Here is a 19,882-nt window from a genome sequence, read left to right on the forward strand (position 1 = left end):
ATCAACTAAGTCAGCGAGCCGAACACCCGATCCCGTTAGCGTGATTGCGTTATCAATTCGAATTACGAATTCCCCGATGTCTAACAATAACATCAAAAAAGGTCGGAATTTGCTCACGTGAGAAGGCACTGTCTTCATCAGGCAGCCTACCTACGCATTGAAACCTACAAATGTAGGTTTTAACAAAGCATAGCTAAGAAATCATTTTTACGAAATAGGATTGTTAAAAATACTTAAACAAAAATATCATTAAAATGTCCACTTAAAAAACGATTTTTGTAAATTCTGTTATTGTGATACTGTTGAAGATGAAGTTCATTTTCAATCTTACTATGGTCTTAGATTTTGGGAAAGATTTACTTTCCCTAGATCTAATTTTATATACGTAGTAGTTGAAAAGCTTGTACATTAATTTAATGTCAAGTTCTACTTTTCTTAACCCCCTCGCCGCACTTCGATCTGAAATGCATAATATGCGTCTCAACGACAATAGGAGGTATTTACAGGTTGTTACAATTAGCAATCCCCGTCATTTGAATCGGCCAGATGTTGTATTTTTAGAAATGAATTTGGTATTGTTCGTCATACATGATGTGACACACTAATGCAATATTTTCGCCTTCGTTAACGGTACCAAAAAACTAGAGATGTAATGATGATTTCCCCCGATATTGTGCAGTCTGGATCAATTAGAATTGAACTGAAGGGTTTGGCAGTGACACTATGGTCATGTAATTTCGTCTACCGTAAACAAACCATTTAATCGACTTAGAATTGATTAACTCTTCTGACAAACACTAAATGTATTTTGATATTAAAAAGTACAGAACATTGAAAAAGTCTCAAGAAGTCGGCGTGAGAGTTCTGGAGACAGATGGTGAGCTGGGGGCGTCCCGTATTTCCACAGCCTCGTAATAAGGGATCTGGCGAGGGAGACTTGCCGCCAGTCTATGTAACTTAACTCTCCCCTGGGTTCACGCTTACTGGCACCTCTGTGTGGCTCCCGGCACACGGCACATAGGAGCCTTCCCCCACTCTTATAAATTCATTCAATGTACGTCATAAATGTAATGGAAATATACACTGTCGTTTTCTCATGTGTACCGACCATTCCGCCATTACCGATAGTCGATAAAAGTATACAAAACGTGTAAAAAGACTTGTTCATAAGGAGTGAACAGAATTGTATTTACGTGAATAAGTATACAGTTGGGAAAAATATGTCTTTCTGATCACTCAGGTCATATTTTTTCTTATGAACAAGGATTTTGTCTGAAAATATTTACGTGTATGTGACATGGGTGCATAATCAAAATTCGCCGTCATTCGCTTGGTGTTCAAACATGGCAGAAAAAGGCCGAGAAGAGCGGTAGCCACTTTACTAATCTCGCCATATTTCGCAATCCGTAGCACTGTATAAAGTATGAGTTACACGATGTTAAAGCTAAGATGATTTGGGTGATGATGGTTATAGTTTTGACTTTGCGCACTCAGTGTTGAATATCAAAATTCACAGTTTAAAAGGGGCATTTTCTCGGGACCATATATGGTCCCCTGGCACTATGCGGGTGTGAAAAGTGAAGGACCATATATGGTCCCGTGGCACCAAGACGGTTAAATCAGCAACGTTTTTGTAAATATTGCCCTGGATGTGTAGAAGATGAAACTCACATTCTCCTCCACTGCTCACTTTATGACGATATCCGTGTTACCCACCTTCCACAAGTATTTAACCCCACAGATGGCAACTTAAATAACTATACTGAGCTTGTATATATTCTAAATGATTATAATATTATTTCAACACTAAGTAGTATGTGCTACAAAATGGCTGTCCGAAGAAAATCTCACTACCAATAACACCATATATATTTATATTGCTTTTTACATGTTTTTACTCAATTTTTTTACTATGTATTATGTATGGTCTCTTATAATCCACATCGTGTTGGCAGATATACTTTATAGTGTACTTTTATAATAATGTATGTGCCTATAACATGTATCTCCGATGAGACAAAAATAAACAATTTGTCATTGTTGTCATTGTCATTGTCATTGTCAGCATGTCTGGTGATTTTTATCTCAAATTTTGAACTTGTACTGACGAAGTTTCTCATCACCCGTTCGTTTGCCGGAGGGGCACGTTGTAATTTTTTTCTGCGCATAATATTCAAAGTCACAAATATCTAAAATAAAAAGAATACAGTCATGCCCCGCTTATACGGAGTTCAAATATCCGGAAACCTCGGTTCCCGGACGATTTTCATTTAAAACAAAATAATTACTATATAAATTTTCGAGGGGGGTGTGTGTTACAGGTGGCCCAGTCGTCTAAGGCGCCGCGATTTGCTGTGCAGACTTGCGTCCCTTTGGCATGCCAGAAACCTATGATTGTGGGTTCGAATCCCGGTTGCTCCGATTATGTTTCTAGGTTTGTCAGCACGATACCCATGCTCGTGGGTTTCACCGAAGTGGTAAACGTCTGAGACCTGCATCACTTCGGGCTTTCCTCCCACATTAAGCTGACACGCCGTGATATTACTGGAATACTGTTAAAAGCGACGTTAAATCCAACTCACTCACTCACTCTAAATTTTCGGAACCGGGGGGTGGTGGGGTGGTGGGGGTGGGGGCTTATTGGGTCGAAACGGTATTGGTACCTCTGATCTAAGTCTGAGAAATGAAATTTTGCTCCCCGGTCTAACTGGTCATGATCTCAAATGAGTTTGAAAACTGATGTGTTAAATTCAATTATTACAATGGATATAAACAGCCATTATTCTATTTTTAACCAATGAATCAGCTCATGGTCTGCATCCATGGAATGAGGTGCTGGCAAGTACGTTAACCAGCTAATATTCAGATGACAACTCGTGACACTGATACATCACATGACGCTCACTGAACACTGGCAACAGCCTTTTAACTTTAACCATTGCCTCAATTCCAAACAATAATAGGGTTAGCTAAATGTTTATGTTTAATCTTTGTGTTAATGTCGTAGGCATTTGATCTGCTGTGGGTTCAATAAATATTTTTTCATTATACTGAGTAGGCCATAGTTCTGTAGTATGACTAGTTATATATAACTCGTAGTGGAGGGTATCTTAATTGCCATAATTTAATATAAACTGAGTTGTCAATCATCAGTCGATCCATCGTTTAGGGGTGTTGCCCATTTAGCGATCTTCAGTGGTTAATAATTATTTCAAACAGTGACCTGTGAAACTGTTCCATGCATAAAAAAATACTCATTGAATATTTATTTCTAAACTAGCGATGTATTTCTGTTTTTAAATACCAACATGCAACAAGAATGACAGAGAGTTTAGTTGTGGTACAATACAATAATTGTTGCAGATTTAGATCTTCCTTAGATCTTCGAACTAAGACAGTCACTGAATTATCAATATGAGGCATTGTTTTCTGAATCACCGGTAGTGCAGAGGATGAATCATATGTCATTGTTATTGTCATTTCAAGATAAACATGTACAGTAAAATCACACATGGCAATATTGTTACATGTCGACTTCCAAATTAAAACAATATGTTAACCCAGAAATCTATACTTAGAAGAATTCAGTGTGAACCGACAACAAAAACGTGGTTTACAAGTAACATTTGTACTATCTAATAAACTGGGTTTACAAATCAATACAAATTACTGCAAAGTTATTTCGATGGCAGTACAAAATTTAATAGCAGTATAAAATACAAAAGCTGTGGTAATAGCGAAATAGTAAGTGATTATATTCACCTAGCAGTAACAGTGGTCAAGTTTCCAAAATAGGCCTAGGCTGGATATCCAGGGTGAAAATGATCTTCACACATCTGAGGGTCTTGATGTAATGTGAGATGATAGAGGCATGTACTTTCCCCTCTTATGTAATCAAAGTACAGTCTAGAAATGACCTGTGAAGATCCAAGACAGAATAGGTCTTCAGCAACCCGTGCTTGCCATAAAAGCCGACTATGCTTGTCATAAGAGGCGACTTGCCTGATCGGGCGGTCAGGCTCGCTGACCTAGGTGATGAATGTCATCGTATCCCAATTGCGTGGATCGATGCTCATGATATCAATGACTGGATTGTCTAGTCCAGACAGTCGATTATTTACAGACCTTGCCATATAGCTGATTATTGTTGAGTGCGGCTTTAAACAACAAACAAAAAAAACAAACAAATTTTCGTACTATGCAGGGTTGGTACAGGTTGGCTGTTCCAGAATTCCCTTGACTCCAAACAGGAAAGATGTTTTATGTAGCATGGGCTGCCAAACATTTTTTTGAAATTATTTTGGACCAAAATATGTCATTGCCAAAGATCTGAATTGCAGAATTGGATTGTTTTTACCATAAATTGATCAGTTCTCTCACAGTTCCAAGCATCAGAAAATGTCTAATTTTTATGCCGCTTTTAGCAATGTTCCAGCAATATCATGGTTAGGGACACCATAAATGGGCTTCACAAATTGTACCCATGTGGGGAATCTAACCCAGGTCTTCGGTGTGACGAGCGAACGCTTTAACCTGTAGGCTACCCGACCGCCCCTCTGAACACTGAACACATGATTACTTACTGACTGCAGCAAAAACAAACTCATCTTCCTTTGACTCCCTTTTGACCTTTTTGTGTGCTTGCTCTGTTTTATTCTGTCTCTCAGAAATGCATGTGCAGCCTGTAGTGCTCGTGGTGGGGTATAAGAGATTTATTCCCCGCTGAGAAATTCATTACCCTCCAAGGCGCGTTACACAGTCTTTTATCATGATCATGTGGACCAATCAGATCTCATCATTCTGACGTGGAGGTTTGATAAATATATTTGTAAGGTCGCGAGGCTATTCTAAACCATATTGTGCTACACAAGTGCCTTTGTATATTTCCAGAAATCACTCCATGTTACAAAATTGAAGTGAAAGGACTACCTGCCTCCCTCAGCAATGACAGCATCAGTCTGTACTTCGAGAACTGCCACAGATCGGGAGGGGGGCCTGTTGTCAATGTGATTAACAGAGAAGATGGAACAGCCGTGGTGGAGTTTGCACATCCAGAGGGTAGGGTATACTCTATAGATACCTCAAGGGACTGGCATGTACCCTATGTAGGCCTTGGTTTCAGCAGTACGAGAACAGGACACAGCAGCAAACCTAACTTGTCTTGTTTCATGCCAATTGGGACAAATATACTAAACAATAAAAGTTAGGGATCGTGAGGCTTCTTGAGGGTATTTTTTATGAAATTATGTGCTCAGTTTTTTCAAAAAAAGGTATTCGTGATCCTTAACTGTTTTTTTTTTCAGTTTAATTATGTGAATCTTGATGTTTTCTATTCTGTAGATATGTGACCCAAACAAAACCCACATGTGTTTGTATACTTGATGCAGACATCACAGATAATTGATCTGTTTCAGAATGTAGAATGATAACTGTTCAATATTTCCTCATTTAATGCATACAGATTTGTTGCAACTCTTTTGGAAACTTTTATCAGCATCTGGGATGCTACAATAAGTGAGCCCTTTTTTTATTGTGACTTTTGTAAGGAGAGAACAGAAAAAGAGTCCACTTGAGGATATTTAAGTCCCTGTTGCACATGTGTCTGCTAGCCATCAACCAAGAAAATGACAAATCAGACGCAAATTATAAAGGCAAATTAGTAATGATTTAATATTGATGTGTGATTTGTAGCTGTGGAGGGAGTGTTGAAGAAGACGCACACAATATCAGGCACCTGTATTCAAGTGAGTCGATTCACACCAGCGATGCTTCAGTCTGAGTTCTCCACAACATATGATGCTGCTGCTGCTGCTGTAACACCAGACACTGTCAGGGTCTCAGGATGTGCAGGCATATCTGATAATGTCCTGGAGATGTATTTTGAAAGCAGGAAGAAGAGTGGAGGAGGAGATGTGAAATGTGTTAAAAGAAGAGAGGAGAATGGATCACATGTGGCACTTGTCACATTTAAAGACCCAGGAGGTAAGCTGTATTGGTATGTCACCTTGTGTCTTGTGTCACTGGGTCTGGGGCAGCAGAGTTCACCACTAACTGTTTTTTTTAAAGAATAATGACTTTTCCATTTCGACATATGTGATAATGTTCATTGGTGTTGCATAATTATATGACTGTAAGATTATTTAAAGTGACATTACCACACACATAATGTCTATCCATAAGATAGCAACCATGAGGAACAGACGGCATCCACTTTTGTTTTTCATGCCACTCATTAACAAGGAGGGGACATTTTTACTGTAACAATTTGTCTTTGTCATGTTTATTTGAAGATGCCAAGAGAGTGTTAGAGAAGGGATCTCACAGGATTCAAGGGATGGATGTTGAAGTCACCCTGTACAAACCCAGGCCACCAACTCCACCACCTGTTGTCTCACCAGACACGATTATAGTGACAGGATGTGGAGGAATCTCGGATGATGTCCTGGAGATGTACTTTGAGAGCAGGAAGAAGAGTGGAGGAGGAGATGTGAAATCCATGGAGAGAATAGAAGAGGATGTGGTCCTTGTCACATTTGAAGACCCTGAAGGTAAGTTCACTCCATGCAACAATTCTTGGGTCTAAGGATCCAGAACAGCAACAACGTTTATTGGCTTATTAACTGATGTTTTTTACTCTTAAACAAATTAAATCCTTTTCATGAAACATACCGACAGTATACCCAAATACATAGAACTCATTGCAAATCAACACCTGCCATCATGCCTCATTGAGATCGACCAGGCCAAGGTTGGAAGCAGAAACTGTCTTTCCTTGCTCAACACACATGGTTGATAGTATTATCAACTTCGAGTATTTGCTGCGCATCCAACACACTTTGTGATCATTTGTGGAAAATTGATTACAAAATGAGTCCCCTTTAGATACCATTATTTTACCTTGCCTTTACCTGACCAATATCCATACTAATTGCCTTTCTCATTTCATTTTGAAAAACGTAGTGGAAACTCCTGTGCTGTGTTCCCCAAGAGCAGAAAAACATCTTGTCCGAACACACCCCACAGCCGGAAGCACTTGACCAAGCCATTCCTCTCGTCACTCTCTCAATTTCGTGCCAACTGGGTGGTTTGGGCTAAACTTCTGTGCTCTCTTAATCCAAGCCATCCTATAAAAATTATTAGGTTTTTTAAATTCTTTTGCTTGGATTACATTCTTCAAACCTTTCTTCATCATACTAGAACTTTATTTTGCTATTTTGGCCTAAACTTTTCTATGTTTTGGGTTAAAAGTTTGCCTTATTTGTATGTTGGGGTTTGGGATATCTGGTGCTCGCGTGTTTCAATTTGTAATCAACACCCCATCAGTTCCACATGCATCCCTTAACCATGTACTACTGAGACCCGTTTCTGCTTCTCCCTGGGTGAAGAAGACTTTGCAGCGTACTTGTATGTAGTACAGAGGGAGAAACCGGACCATAAAAGATGTGATTCTTCTCGGTCATCCTCCTCAGTAGAAGCGGCTACCATTATCACACCTAATAAGAAAAAAATTAAGTCAATGACAAGATAAGGACAAGAAGCTCACACAATTTGACCACTGTTAGACAAGTAAATCTGGGATTGACCATGTCTCGAACAAATAAGTTCTGCTTCTACCGGACTTACACTGTCACAAAGTCAAGGGTCGGTCTCCAACTCTAACTGGTCAGTCTTCTACACAAAGCCACTCTGATGCCAAACTTGGGATTGCCCTACTATCTTCATTGGTCAGATCTGAGAAGTCAACAATGATTCCAAGGGCCAGATGATAATTAAATCTGTCCAGACTATGAACTCTATGTTTAAACAGTTTATTCAAGAGACCAATGTCAAGCGTTTTTTCTCCAGAATACAGAAGGCTATAAGGACAAGAAATCCTCTGGACAACGCTTAAGCCTATCTTGGTCTCCAATGTGATTTTATTGCCAAGAATCAACTGCCAGGTCAGCCAGATGGACAGTTTCACATTTCACTTTTATCATTTATACTTGGCTCCAAAGATATGGAAGATTTATCAACATGACCGGTCAGAGCCTTACGTATTCATTGATGAAGGACAAATTTCTTAGGTCAAAAGTTAAGGCTACTTTTTATTACCCACCACCAACCATGAGATTCAAGCCATTAGTATCAGTCAGGATAAGGTCAAATATGTATTTTATAGGGTGAAAATATCATTTATACTTCGCTATTACTGACTCATTCGCTATAGATCACATGCAGCCATCCCCGCGAAATGAGAGAGTGATGAGTGTACCAGCTTGGTCACATGCTTCTGGTGTGGCTGCACAGCGTTTGGACAAGATGTGTTTAGGAATGAGAAGAGATAAGCAATTAGTATGAGTCAGGATAAGCATAAATGTTTCAAAACGTATCCAACGAATGAAAGTACTGTCACCATCTCCTCCAGCACAAGTCCTCCATCTATTTTAGAGCACAAACAATTTCTTGAGCTCCATGATAATCATACCCTTGTATACAGCGATATACGGCAATATGCGGTATAACAATTAGTTCGCGCAAACTTTTTTGTGATACTTTTTCACTTTCCACTCAAACCCATGGCCCAAGCATCTGTGTTAACCTTGTGGTCATTCCAGTTTGAGCGGCACTGTTGTTTAAAGTGTATTTGTCAATGTAAAGATGATCAATTGCATCTCATGTACATGATGTAATGACGGCTCTTTGTGTCTGTCCATAAGTGTAGACCATTGAGCCTTGAGTAAAAATTCAACACAGGTACAATTTATAGGCATTTTGTTTAGCGCCATTATTCAGATAGTAATTCCTGTTAACATTCAATGCATCTTTGTGACATCTGTTGACATGATGATGCAGCAATAGATCCAAAAACTATGTAAAGAAGCACTTGGGTACTTATTCATTGTGAAGATGTGTGTGTCTGCTTTGTTTGAAGACGTCAAGAGAGTGTTAGAGAAGGGATCTCACAAAATACAAAGAAAGGATGTTGACGTCTCCCGGTACAAACCCAGGCCACCAACACCACCACCTATTGTCTCACCAGACACAATAGTAGTGACAGGATGCAAAGACATCATTCTTGATGTCCTGGAGATGTACTTTGAGAGCAAGAAGAAGAGTGGAGGAGGAGATGTGAAATCCACGGAGAGAATAGATGAGGATGTGGTCCTTTTTACATTTGAGGACCCTGAAGGTTGGTATTAATGATAGATCTATTTTAGCTCAACTTGACATGGTAAACATGAATTTGTATTATGGGTGTTAGTTCACCTACATGAGCTCTTGGTCTGGTCATACATATGGAACGCAAAATCATCTGTTAAGATATACAGCTCTGATCAAAAGGGGTGGTTCATTCGACAATTTACAGCACTATCTGTAGTTTCTTAGAAAATAGGGGGAGTCCGGGTAACCTAGGACCCATGAAGATTCCGGGGTAGAATAGGTCTTCAGCAACCCATGCTTGCCGTAAAAGGTGACTATGCTTGTCGTAAAAGGCGACTAACAGGATCGGATGGTCAGGCTCGTTGACTTGGTTGATGCATGTCATCGATCCCAATTGCGTGGATCGATGCTCATGATATTAATCACTGGATTGTCTGGTCCAGACTCTATTATTTACAGACCGCCGTCATATGGCTGGAATATTGCTGAGTGCAGGGTAAAACAACAAACCAAAAAAAAAAAAAAAAAAACCAATTGCGTTGAACGATGCTCATGATGTTAATCACTGGATTGTCTGGCCCAGGCTCGATTATTTACAGACCACTGTCATATAGCTGGAATATTGCTGAGTGCAGCGTAAAACAACCAACCAACCAACCAACCAACCAACCAACTAGGTAACCTAGTGGTTAAAGCATTCGTTCGTCACGCCGAAGACCCGGGTTGGATTCCCGACATGGGTACATTTCTGGTGTCCACTGCCATGTATGGCTGGAATATTGCTAAAAGCAGCGTAAAACCATCCTCACTCACTCTTAGAAGATAGGTGTTACCTTTAATTGCTCTGCCAACTATGAAAGAATTCCATTCAAGCTGTTCCATGTGTCCATGGTTTCAACATTGTAATCTTTAAAAATGGCCACCACAGCAACTCATTTTTTCCTCAGAAACTATTGGACATACTGTTTTCACATTTTTAGGGAAGGTTCATAAATTCCTCCTTTGTCATGAAGTTGGAATTTATTTTGAAAATGTGTTGTGGCAACAAATCTAAAACCATTGTCACTAAGGTGCAAAATTCAGTCTTTATCATTATTCTACAAAATGGCAAACAATTTAGGAACCCTTTATCCCTGCAACCTTATCCCGGACCAAGTTAATGCTCGCAGTGATTACAGCCTGAGAAACTAACTCCACAGACCAGAACATATGTTGCATGTTGTAGTTTTTTTGTTCAGATGTGGAGGCTGTGCTTCAGAGGAGTCACCAGATACAAGGAGTCTCTCTCCAGGTTTCCCAGTACACTCTTCCCTCGCGATCAGCTCGCCACCGGAAACAGGCAGCAACTGAAGAACTGTACCTCACTGCAGGTTTGTAATTGGACGATATTTTTAGAATTATATATATGCTCACTGAAGTATGTTGAAGTCGGGATCATTGTGGAGAAGTGATACGATGTAATAATTTATAGCTACAAGTATTCATTTATCTTGATACCAATATATTCAGTAGTGATGATACATTGTTACAAACAAGAGAGTATTTCCAAAGTACAATCATGTCAAAATAATAATCATTGGAGGGGATGGGGGTCATCGTCTCATCTTGATTTCCATGGAAACAATTTGTACTTAGTCTCATAAGGGGGTTGATTTCGTTTCTGAAGCACAACTCAAAACTGTTCAATGTCTATTAACAAAAGTTGGCAGATATGTCAAACAGATCCTGAAGGTGTGCCTTTTGCTATTTGAGGATTTTTTTCTATCGATCATAGCACTACGACAGTCATATGTCGGGGTTAATATTTGGGAATAACTATGTTGTTAATCAGTCTCGTTAATCCGACATAGTGATCAGCGTACTCCGTGGTCATCTGCCCGCGAGTACACAGCCAGTGTTTTGATGCGAGGCGAGTCAACTGGTAGCTGCATATTACAACGGCTGCAGCGATAAACATGCTTAACAATAAACAATTAATGCTTTAAATAAAGAAAACAGGATAATTCACATGCTTAGATTACCTCAATCTTATTAAAATCAGATACAAGTTCTCGCTATCGACGAGGACATCCCATTACAAGTCACGTCAGAACAACCTTTCGCAAACTATGACCTACCAATGAAATGACCAACAGGAAGTCAACGTTAGCCACTTAGAAAGCAGCTTTCTTAAACTTTGGGTACCAGTTTCAAAGTTGCGACTTCCATTTCAGACTATGCTTTTTAAAGTATTTTGAATCTGTCAAACAGTCCGTAACAGTTGTTTTGTGTTAAACTTTAGAGGTTGAATGATTAGAAAACATATTCCGCCAATAATTTAACATAACAATATGAATATATATTTCATATTTTTTATAACGTGTTTGAATCATTATCTATCGTGTAGTTGTTTGATTTTCGATCACGAACGTTGATACTACTAAATTTCGTTTATCCGACATACTCATTAATCCGACACAATCATATGCAACCAACGATGTCGGATTAACGGGACTTGACTGTAGTTGTAAACCTTTCAAGTCTCTGTCATTGATTCTTGAGTTCTGCAGTTTGTGTCCAAAATGCATAATATCTTTTTTCGTTGACAGGCAACTGAAAACTTGAGAGTGAATTAATATTTGGAGCAGAAGGAAAATGCAGGAAACGATCTATGACTTTCCCATTCATAGGGATTGGATTTGTTGTTTCAATACGAGCAGATTTTATTTTATTAACCCCCGCCACGAAGTGTAAGGGGGATATGGTAATAGGTGCTGTCCATCCTTCCATCCATCCGTCATGTTTTGTTTCACTCTCCAAGTCACTGTCTTGGAGCTACACTGGACTTGTTGTTTACTGATCATGCCAGTGCTGTGGCATTCCAGACTCCTGTCTACACTCAAATCTTCAGATGATTGGTGCTGTACTTCTTAGTACATCTCATGATAATCCCTGTCTCAATGATCTCTAAGTGAAGTAAGAACTCCCTTACTTCTCTGATTATTGTTTTAGTAATAACACAACTCATCACAAATACAGTTACATATTCTATTGAAATGGCAAGAAACACCAGTAATTATCTTTTTAGTGCTGCAATTAGGCCATTTACAAACAGTTCCAGTGAACATAGTTCACGGGGGCTAATGCCTTGCACACAACCAGACATGTCATACTGGCAGGGGATGAAATGAGTATTTGAAACTCGTTTGAATGAGGATTTCAGTCTGTAATAACATTGAATGTTTTTGTGTTTTTTTTCAGAAGAGGATGAGGATGAGGATGAAGAGGAAGATGATAACAGTGTCTTTGTTATCCTTGTCCAAGGATTGGCAAATACTGTGACAAAAGAAACTCTGACGGACTTTTTTGAAAACCGACGTCGAAATGGAGGAGGAGAGGTGGAAATCGTGGAGATTGACAGAGACTCAGCAACAGCTCTTGTCTACTTTGTGAAAGGCGATGGTAAGTGAAACAGCTTAGAATGAAGTATAATGACTACAAGTTGTAGTTTGATTACATGTATATCTAGCATTTCTAAAAGAAGTTACTTAAAGTAGTTCAATAAAACAATCAACAAACACCTAAAAGAACCAGCTGAACTGAGTAAAAGTCAATTGTTTTTTTTTTCAAAAATATTTTTTGTGTTCTTATTCTGTGCCTGTTTATAATGTTGGCAAGGTCACAGATCAGGGTCATTATTCCTTAATTCAAAAAGGGCATGTAAAATTCAGGGGGAAAGTAACATGCACTAGACATGAATTACATTTGATAAACAGACATGCTAGATTCCTACTATGAAACACATAACATGTACATCATGTTTATTGGAATGTTAAAGGAATGTTATTTTATTGTCTTTTCTTCAGTTATCAGATTATTTGTTTCTCATTAGTTAAGCTAATGTTCCATAGATTGTAATGGAACATAGCCTTGTGGATCAAAAATGACATTAAAGTTTTCAGAATTGATGAACAGTAACTCGGAGCTGATTCACATGCTATATTTTTCTTAAGTATGTTACGGATGTGTGTATATGACCCCCACTACAATACACGTGTGTATATGATACCCACTATGTTACATGTGTGTATATGATGCCCACTTTGTTACACGTGTGTATATGATACCCACTATGTTACACGTGTGTATATGATACCCACTATGTTACACGTGTGTATATGATACCCACTATGTTACAGGTGTGTATATGATACCCACTATGTTACACGTGTGTATATGATGTCCACTTTGTCACACGTGTGTATATGATACCCACTATGTTACACGTGTGTATATGATGTCCACTTTGTCACACGTGTGTATATGATACCCACTATGTTACACGTGTGTATATGATACCCACTATGTTACACGTGTGTATATGATACCCACTTTGTTACACATGTGTATATGATACCCACTATGTTACACGTGTGTATATGATACCCACTTTGTTACACATGTGTATATGATAGCCACTATGTTACACGTGTGTATATGATACCCACTATGTTACAGGTGTGTGTATGATACCCACTATGTTACACGTGTGTATATGATGTCCACTTTGTCACACGTGTGTATATGATACCCACTATGTTACACGTGTGTATATGATACCCACTATGTTACAGGTGTGTGTATGATACCCACTTTGTTACACGTGTGTATATGATACCCACTTTCTTACATGTGTGTATATGATACCCACTTTGTTACACGTGTGTATATGATACCCACTATGTTACACGTGTGTATATGATACCCACTATGTTACAGGTGTGTGTACGATGCCCACTATGTTACAGGTGTGTGTACGATGCCCACTTTGTCACACGTGTGTATATGATACCCACTATGTTACACGTGTGTATATGATACCCACTATGTTACAGGTGTGTATATGATACCACTGTGTTACACGTGTGTATATGATACCCACTATGTTACACGTGTGTATATGATACCACTATGTTACACGTGTGTGTATGATGCCCACTTTGTCACACGTGTGTATATGATACCCACTATGTTACACGTGTGTATATGATACCCACTATGTTACACATGTGTATATGATACCCACTATGCTACACGTGTGTATATGATACCCACTATGCTACACATGTGTATATGATACCCACTATGCTACACATGTGTATATGATACCCACTATGCTACACATGTGTATATGATACCCACTATGCTAAACATGTGTATATGATACCCACTATGCTACACATGTGTATATGATACCCACTATGTTACACGTGTGTATATGATGTCCACTATGTTACACTTGTGAATATGATACCCACTATGTTACACTTGTGTATATGATAGCCACTATGTTACACGTGTGTATATGATAGCCACTATGTTACACGTGTGTATATGATACCCACTATGTTACAGGTGTGTATATGATAGCCACTATGTTACACGTGTGTATATGATAGCCACTATGTTACATGTGTGTATATGATGTCCACTATGTTACACGTGTGTATATGATAGCCACTATGTTACACGTGTGTATATGATGTCCACTATGTTACACGTGTGTATATAATAGCCACTATGTTACACGTGTCTATATGATGTCCACTACATTAAGGATGTGAAGATATGATACCTACCACATGTTCAGATATTCATAGACCTTGACTGGGTTGTAAAGAAACTGTTTGTGAAAATCTACTTGTACTACTTGTGAATGTGTTAGCGTGTTATGTTTTCAGTTGTGAGGAGGGTTCTACAGAAGGCACCACTTGTCCTAGAAAAGAAAACAATTGAAGTCTCTGAATATCTCCCTTCCAAACAGCCAGGTTTGGTTACCATGGATACTGTCTTGAAAGGAGAGAAAGAGGGAACAGTTGTGAAAGTGGAGAAATATGGATCGAAGACAAGTGATGAAGTACTGACCATGTACTTCGAGAACAAGAAGAGGAGTGGGGGGTCTGACGTGAAGAAGGTCATTGGGGATGACCAAGAACATGCAAAATATGTTGTTTTTGGAACCAGAGAAGGTATAGTTTCCTAATGGATTATCTATTCAGATTTGTTAAAACTGTTTAACAACCTCGGACAAATGTATCAGATAGGACCTTTGGTGGCATATGTCTTTGAAAATAATCGGTGAAAACACTCATCAAATGTCTGTCTGTCAGTAATAATTTAATTGTCTACATGAAAGACCCAATGGTATAAAAACATTCAGCACAATTGTATCATTTTCAAATTGAGTACCTGTTTTTGTTAGTTAGACATGTATATCTCTGTTGTGAGTTTATGTGACTGCTACACACTTTGGACAGCGCTCGAACAGATACAATTAGATGTCATCTGAAGCTGCATTATAAGCAGAATTGGTGTAGAAAAACATTGATGTAAAAATACCTAATAGACTGGACCCAAGGGTGTAAATATGTTGGATTCCCAAGGAAAACTATCAATATCCAAAATGGTGACTTGAATTGTTTGGTGCCCTGTGATGCTAAGTCAAAGATGCAGCAAAAGTGCACCAAATAGAAAGTAACTATTTTATTTTATTCTGTTGATTGGCATTAAAAGTTTAAGCAATTATACATGCATATATCTATTGCAGGCAAATGTGTATTGTACAGCTTTGGTATATTATTACATACTCTTTTCCAACCCTGGTTTTGTTTGACAGAAGCAGAAGCTGTTGTTGCCAAGCGACACCACACTGTGGATGGGCACAAGCTGCTGGTGAGTCCGTACAGACCCCCTACCCCTCCTCCCCCTCGGCCACAGTATCATGACAGATTCTTCATCACCGGACTCCGAGAGAAGACCACTAAAAAGACCTTGATGAAGTTCCTGAAGCATAAACTGGCCTGTCATCCCAAGGATCTTGTGTACGGGGAGGAACCTGGATCTGTTCTTGTTAATATAGAAGTCACACAAGGATCACTAAGTTAGTAAATTATATATAAATATATATGTATATATATATTTGGGACCATTCACAAAATGTTCTGTGTATGATCAGAATTCAATTCATAAGTACCTACAATGTATTTATCACCTTGACATTAACAATTATATCATGGGTCTTCATCTGTCATCTGTCCGTCTATTAGTTTGGACTTCAGTTATAAGTCTGTTCTTCTAATACACTGAACGGTTCAGCATGTTCAGTATCACTTTCAGCTCATCTGATTGAAAGTCAAGGAAGCATATGTCGTGGCCTGTTTATCCATGGTCCATTGTAAACATCTTCTCCTGGACCAGCAAAGCTGAAATTTTACAAACTTGTACCCACCAATGATGTTGAAGAGGTTCCAATTGAGTGAAATTTGGTAGCGTAAATGAAATCCGAAAAATGTGAGCGGTCTTTGTTCACTTTTATGAAACTTTGCATTTTTGTCTCCAAAATGACTATCAACAATAAGATGGCCTCACTGCACACTTTGGATAGCCGAAATGCCAACTTGAATATAAACACAAACATATATTACCCTGTCATTCAAAGAATAGGAATTACACAATAGGCATCCGGTGAGTTATCACTGCTGGGGTCACAAGTTCTACCAACTCGTGTCAAACTAGGTATCATTGATCACTCCAGCAGTCCAGACAGTCACCACCAATGCAACACTGCATCAAAGGCCGACATGACCCAACATGTACCGATAGGCTTCACCACACTCGCCAGATCTGTAGCCTTTGTCTTGTCATCTGCCTTCAAGTTTTTTATACCTTCTCTGCATAACAATCAGAGAACTGGTGTTGGTTTAATCGTTTTATTGCCTTTGAACTTCCTTAATGCCAATCAACAAAATAAACATTTTAACGGTGTGTTGTTTATAGAAAACACTGTTTAATGTTGGATTATTTATTTCTGAAATAACTGCCTTTCTTTTACTTTTTCATGTATGTAGATTACAAAGACAATTTTGTCGTGATACATCGTTCAATCATTGAGAAAAACAATTAACAATATTTGTGGACTACCAACGCCTTCATTTCATTTTACCAAATGAATTTGGTTGACATTTAGCATCTTGACTAAATATCCAGATGAGCTACAGTTCCATGACACTACTTTTACATATTCAACAGAGTCCAGACTCCTTAGTAACCATTGTATTGAACCTTTCATAAGATGTTTAAGAGTAATCCTGCTTTGCCTTTCTTGACCTCCATTGTGGCTCTTTTTTTTTATAAGATTGTGGATGCCCTCTGATTAAGGTCAAGGTCACAAGGAACCCAATGATCAAAATATTCAATATCATATTTTCTTATGTCTTGTTAATGCTTACAATATTGAAAGAGATAGACATGGGCAGAATGTTAACAAGCAATCTAAGATGACTTCGCTCTTATCTGTCAAAAGAAAAACTGTTGAATTCCAGCCAATGATTTTTCTGACTATGCAAAGGATTTTCTCTTTTCACACAGAAAACTCATGCCTGGCATATAAGTATTGATTATAGCTAAGATTTACTAAGGTTCTAAGTACAATGCCTTGGCCAAGACTGGTACTTGGAACATTGACTCCAGACCTGTGGAGCATCGTTGTCTTCTGTATGGTAAACACATAGTAGGTAAGCTAAAGTAACGATGGAATATTGTTTGTTCTGTCACCTTTGGCTGTGATCACTTGATCAGTAAGCCAGAAAATAAGACATTGTTTCACCTTAACAAAAGTAATATAATCTGCCTTTCATCTACCAGAACTGAAGAAGATGGAGCGTGTGTGCCGGAAGCATCCCCTGGAAGGGGCGTTCCTGGAGCTGTCTGCAGTGCCGGTCTCCAACTGTATCCAAGTGACTGGCATCACGGCCAGCACATCCGCAGAAACATTACAATACTACTTTGAAAGTAAAAGGGCAGGCAATGCAAAAGAACTCTCTGTGATAAATGTGAACACAGAAGATCCAAGACATGCCATCGTCCATTTTGAAGACCATTCAGGTACATGTAGTGACTGAATTATTTCTCACCCAAATGACTATGCCCCGTTCTGACAAAGTTTGTCATGTGATATAGAAACTGATTCTGTCTGTCACATTACTTTCTAGAGAGTAAGTCACAAAATATTCACATTTCTTTGTGCAACTTTGTTTTTGCTATTAAATGCATACGCACCAAGCAATTATTGACATTTCTGATATATACTACTCAAAACATGTTAAGGGTTACAAAATTTATTGATGATATTTTGTTATAATACAGAGAGCAAATATTTTAAATTCATTGTAATACGAGGTTCATTCAATATATAACCAGCCTAAGCTATTTATCAGATCTTAACGGTGGCATGCTTGTCATGTGCTGTGCACCAATGTATGTCACGTGCATAGACAACGTTTCAATGAGGAAATTGTATTTGAAGTCACACACGTGATCTGTAAAGATGGCAAGGGTAGATTCTGCCAAATTTTCGTCACAGGTTGAATACAGGGCTGTTATTAGGTACCTCTACTTAAAAGGGAAACCGGGAAAGGAGATACATGATGAATTGTCAAATGTTTATGGTGACAGTGCACCTTAGTATGCAAAGGTCAAATTCTGGGTTGAAGAATTTAAGAGGGGTCGGGTGAACCGGGAAGATGAGCCACGCCCTGGCAGGCCTGTAGAGGTGACCAATGACCAAACCAGTGAAGCTGTGAGACAACTGGTTGTCAAAGACAAGCGAATGAAGGTGTCAGAAATGGCCAAGGCCTTGGAGATTTCAGAGGGAAGTGTCCATACCATTTTGCATGATCGTCTGGGTAAGAGGAAGCTGTCTGCCCGATGGAGTGTGGAGTGGGGCTAAATTAGTAAAGCCTACCTCCGCACACGTGGTTGACAGTCTGGAGTGTGGAGTGAGGCGATATTAGTAAAGCCTACCTCCGAACACATTGTTGACAGTCTGGAGTGTGGAGTGGGGCTATATTAGTAAAGCCTACCTCCACACACGTGGTTGACAGTCTGGAGTGTGGAGTGAGGCTATATTAGTAAAGCCTAGCTCCACACACGTGGTTGACAGTGTGGAGTGGGGCTATATTAGTAAAGCCTACCTCCACACACGTGGTTGACAGTCTGGAGTGTGGAGTGAGGCTATATTAGTAAAGCCTACCTCCACCCACGTGGTTGACAGTCTGGAATGTGGAGTGAGGAGTGAGGCTATATTAGTAAAGCCTACCTCCACACACGTGGTTGACAGTCTGGAGTGTGGAGCGGGGCTATATTAGTAAAGCCTACCTCCACACACGTGGTTGACAGTCTGGAGTGTGGAGTGGGGCTATATTTGTAAAGCCTGCCTCCACACACGTGGTTGACAGTCTGGAGCGTGGAGTGGGGCTATATTAGTAAAGCCTACATCCACACACGTGGTTGACAGTCTGGAGTGTGGAGTGGGGCTATATTTGTAAAGCCTGCCTCCACACACTTGGTTGACAGTCTGGAGTGTGGAGTGAGGCTATATTAGTAAAGCCTACCTCCACACACGTGGTTGACAGTCTGGAGTGTGGAGTGGGGCTATATTAGTAAAGCCTACCTCCACACACGTGGTTGACAGTCTGGAGTGTGGAGTGAGGCTATATTAGTAAAGCCTACCTCCACACACGTGGTTGACAGTGTGAAGTGGGGCTATATTAGTAAAGCCTACCTCCACACACATTGTTGACAGTCTGGAGTGTGGAGTGAGGCTATATTAGTAAAGCCTACCTCCACACACGTGGTTGACAGTCTGGAGTGTGGAGTGGGGCTATATTAGTAAAGCCTACCTCCACACACGTGGTTGACA

At 39.4% G+C, this 19,882-nt stretch overlaps 2 protein-coding genes across 2 annotated transcripts in view; both read left to right on the top strand.

The window, feature by feature from the left end:
* The first annotated feature begins 801 nt into the window (after positions 1–801).
* LOC139451981 (protein mono-ADP-ribosyltransferase PARP14-like) overlaps positions 802–19,882 on the top strand; it is a 150,909-nt gene continuing 131,828 nt past the window's right edge. Inside the window, exons 1-3 of the mRNA XM_071233260.1 lie at positions 802–877; positions 4,891–5,058; positions 5,692–5,982. Of these exons, the coding sequence (XP_071089361.1) occupies positions 802–877; positions 4,891–5,058; positions 5,692–5,982 (535 nt within the window). The remainder of the gene's footprint in view (positions 878–4,890; positions 5,059–5,691; positions 5,983–19,882) is intronic.
* LOC139452932 (uncharacterized) lies at positions 6,334–18,910 on the top strand. Its single transcript, XM_071234551.1, has 8 exons — positions 6,334–6,548; positions 8,915–9,172; positions 10,383–10,514; positions 12,385–12,585; positions 14,865–15,152; positions 15,800–16,063; positions 17,827–18,066; positions 18,675–18,910. The coding sequence occupies exons 1-8, from the start codon at positions 6,335–6,337 to the stop codon at positions 18,908–18,910; spliced, it is 1,833 nt and encodes a 610-aa protein (XP_071090652.1). The 5' UTR covers position 6,334.

Source organism: Haliotis cracherodii, unplaced genomic scaffold (assembly GCF_022045235.1).
Source record: "Haliotis cracherodii isolate W230 unplaced genomic scaffold, xgHalCrac1.p SCAF_9, whole genome shotgun sequence".
NCBI classification, from domain to species: Eukaryota; Metazoa; Mollusca; class Gastropoda; order Lepetellida; family Haliotidae; genus Haliotis; species Haliotis cracherodii.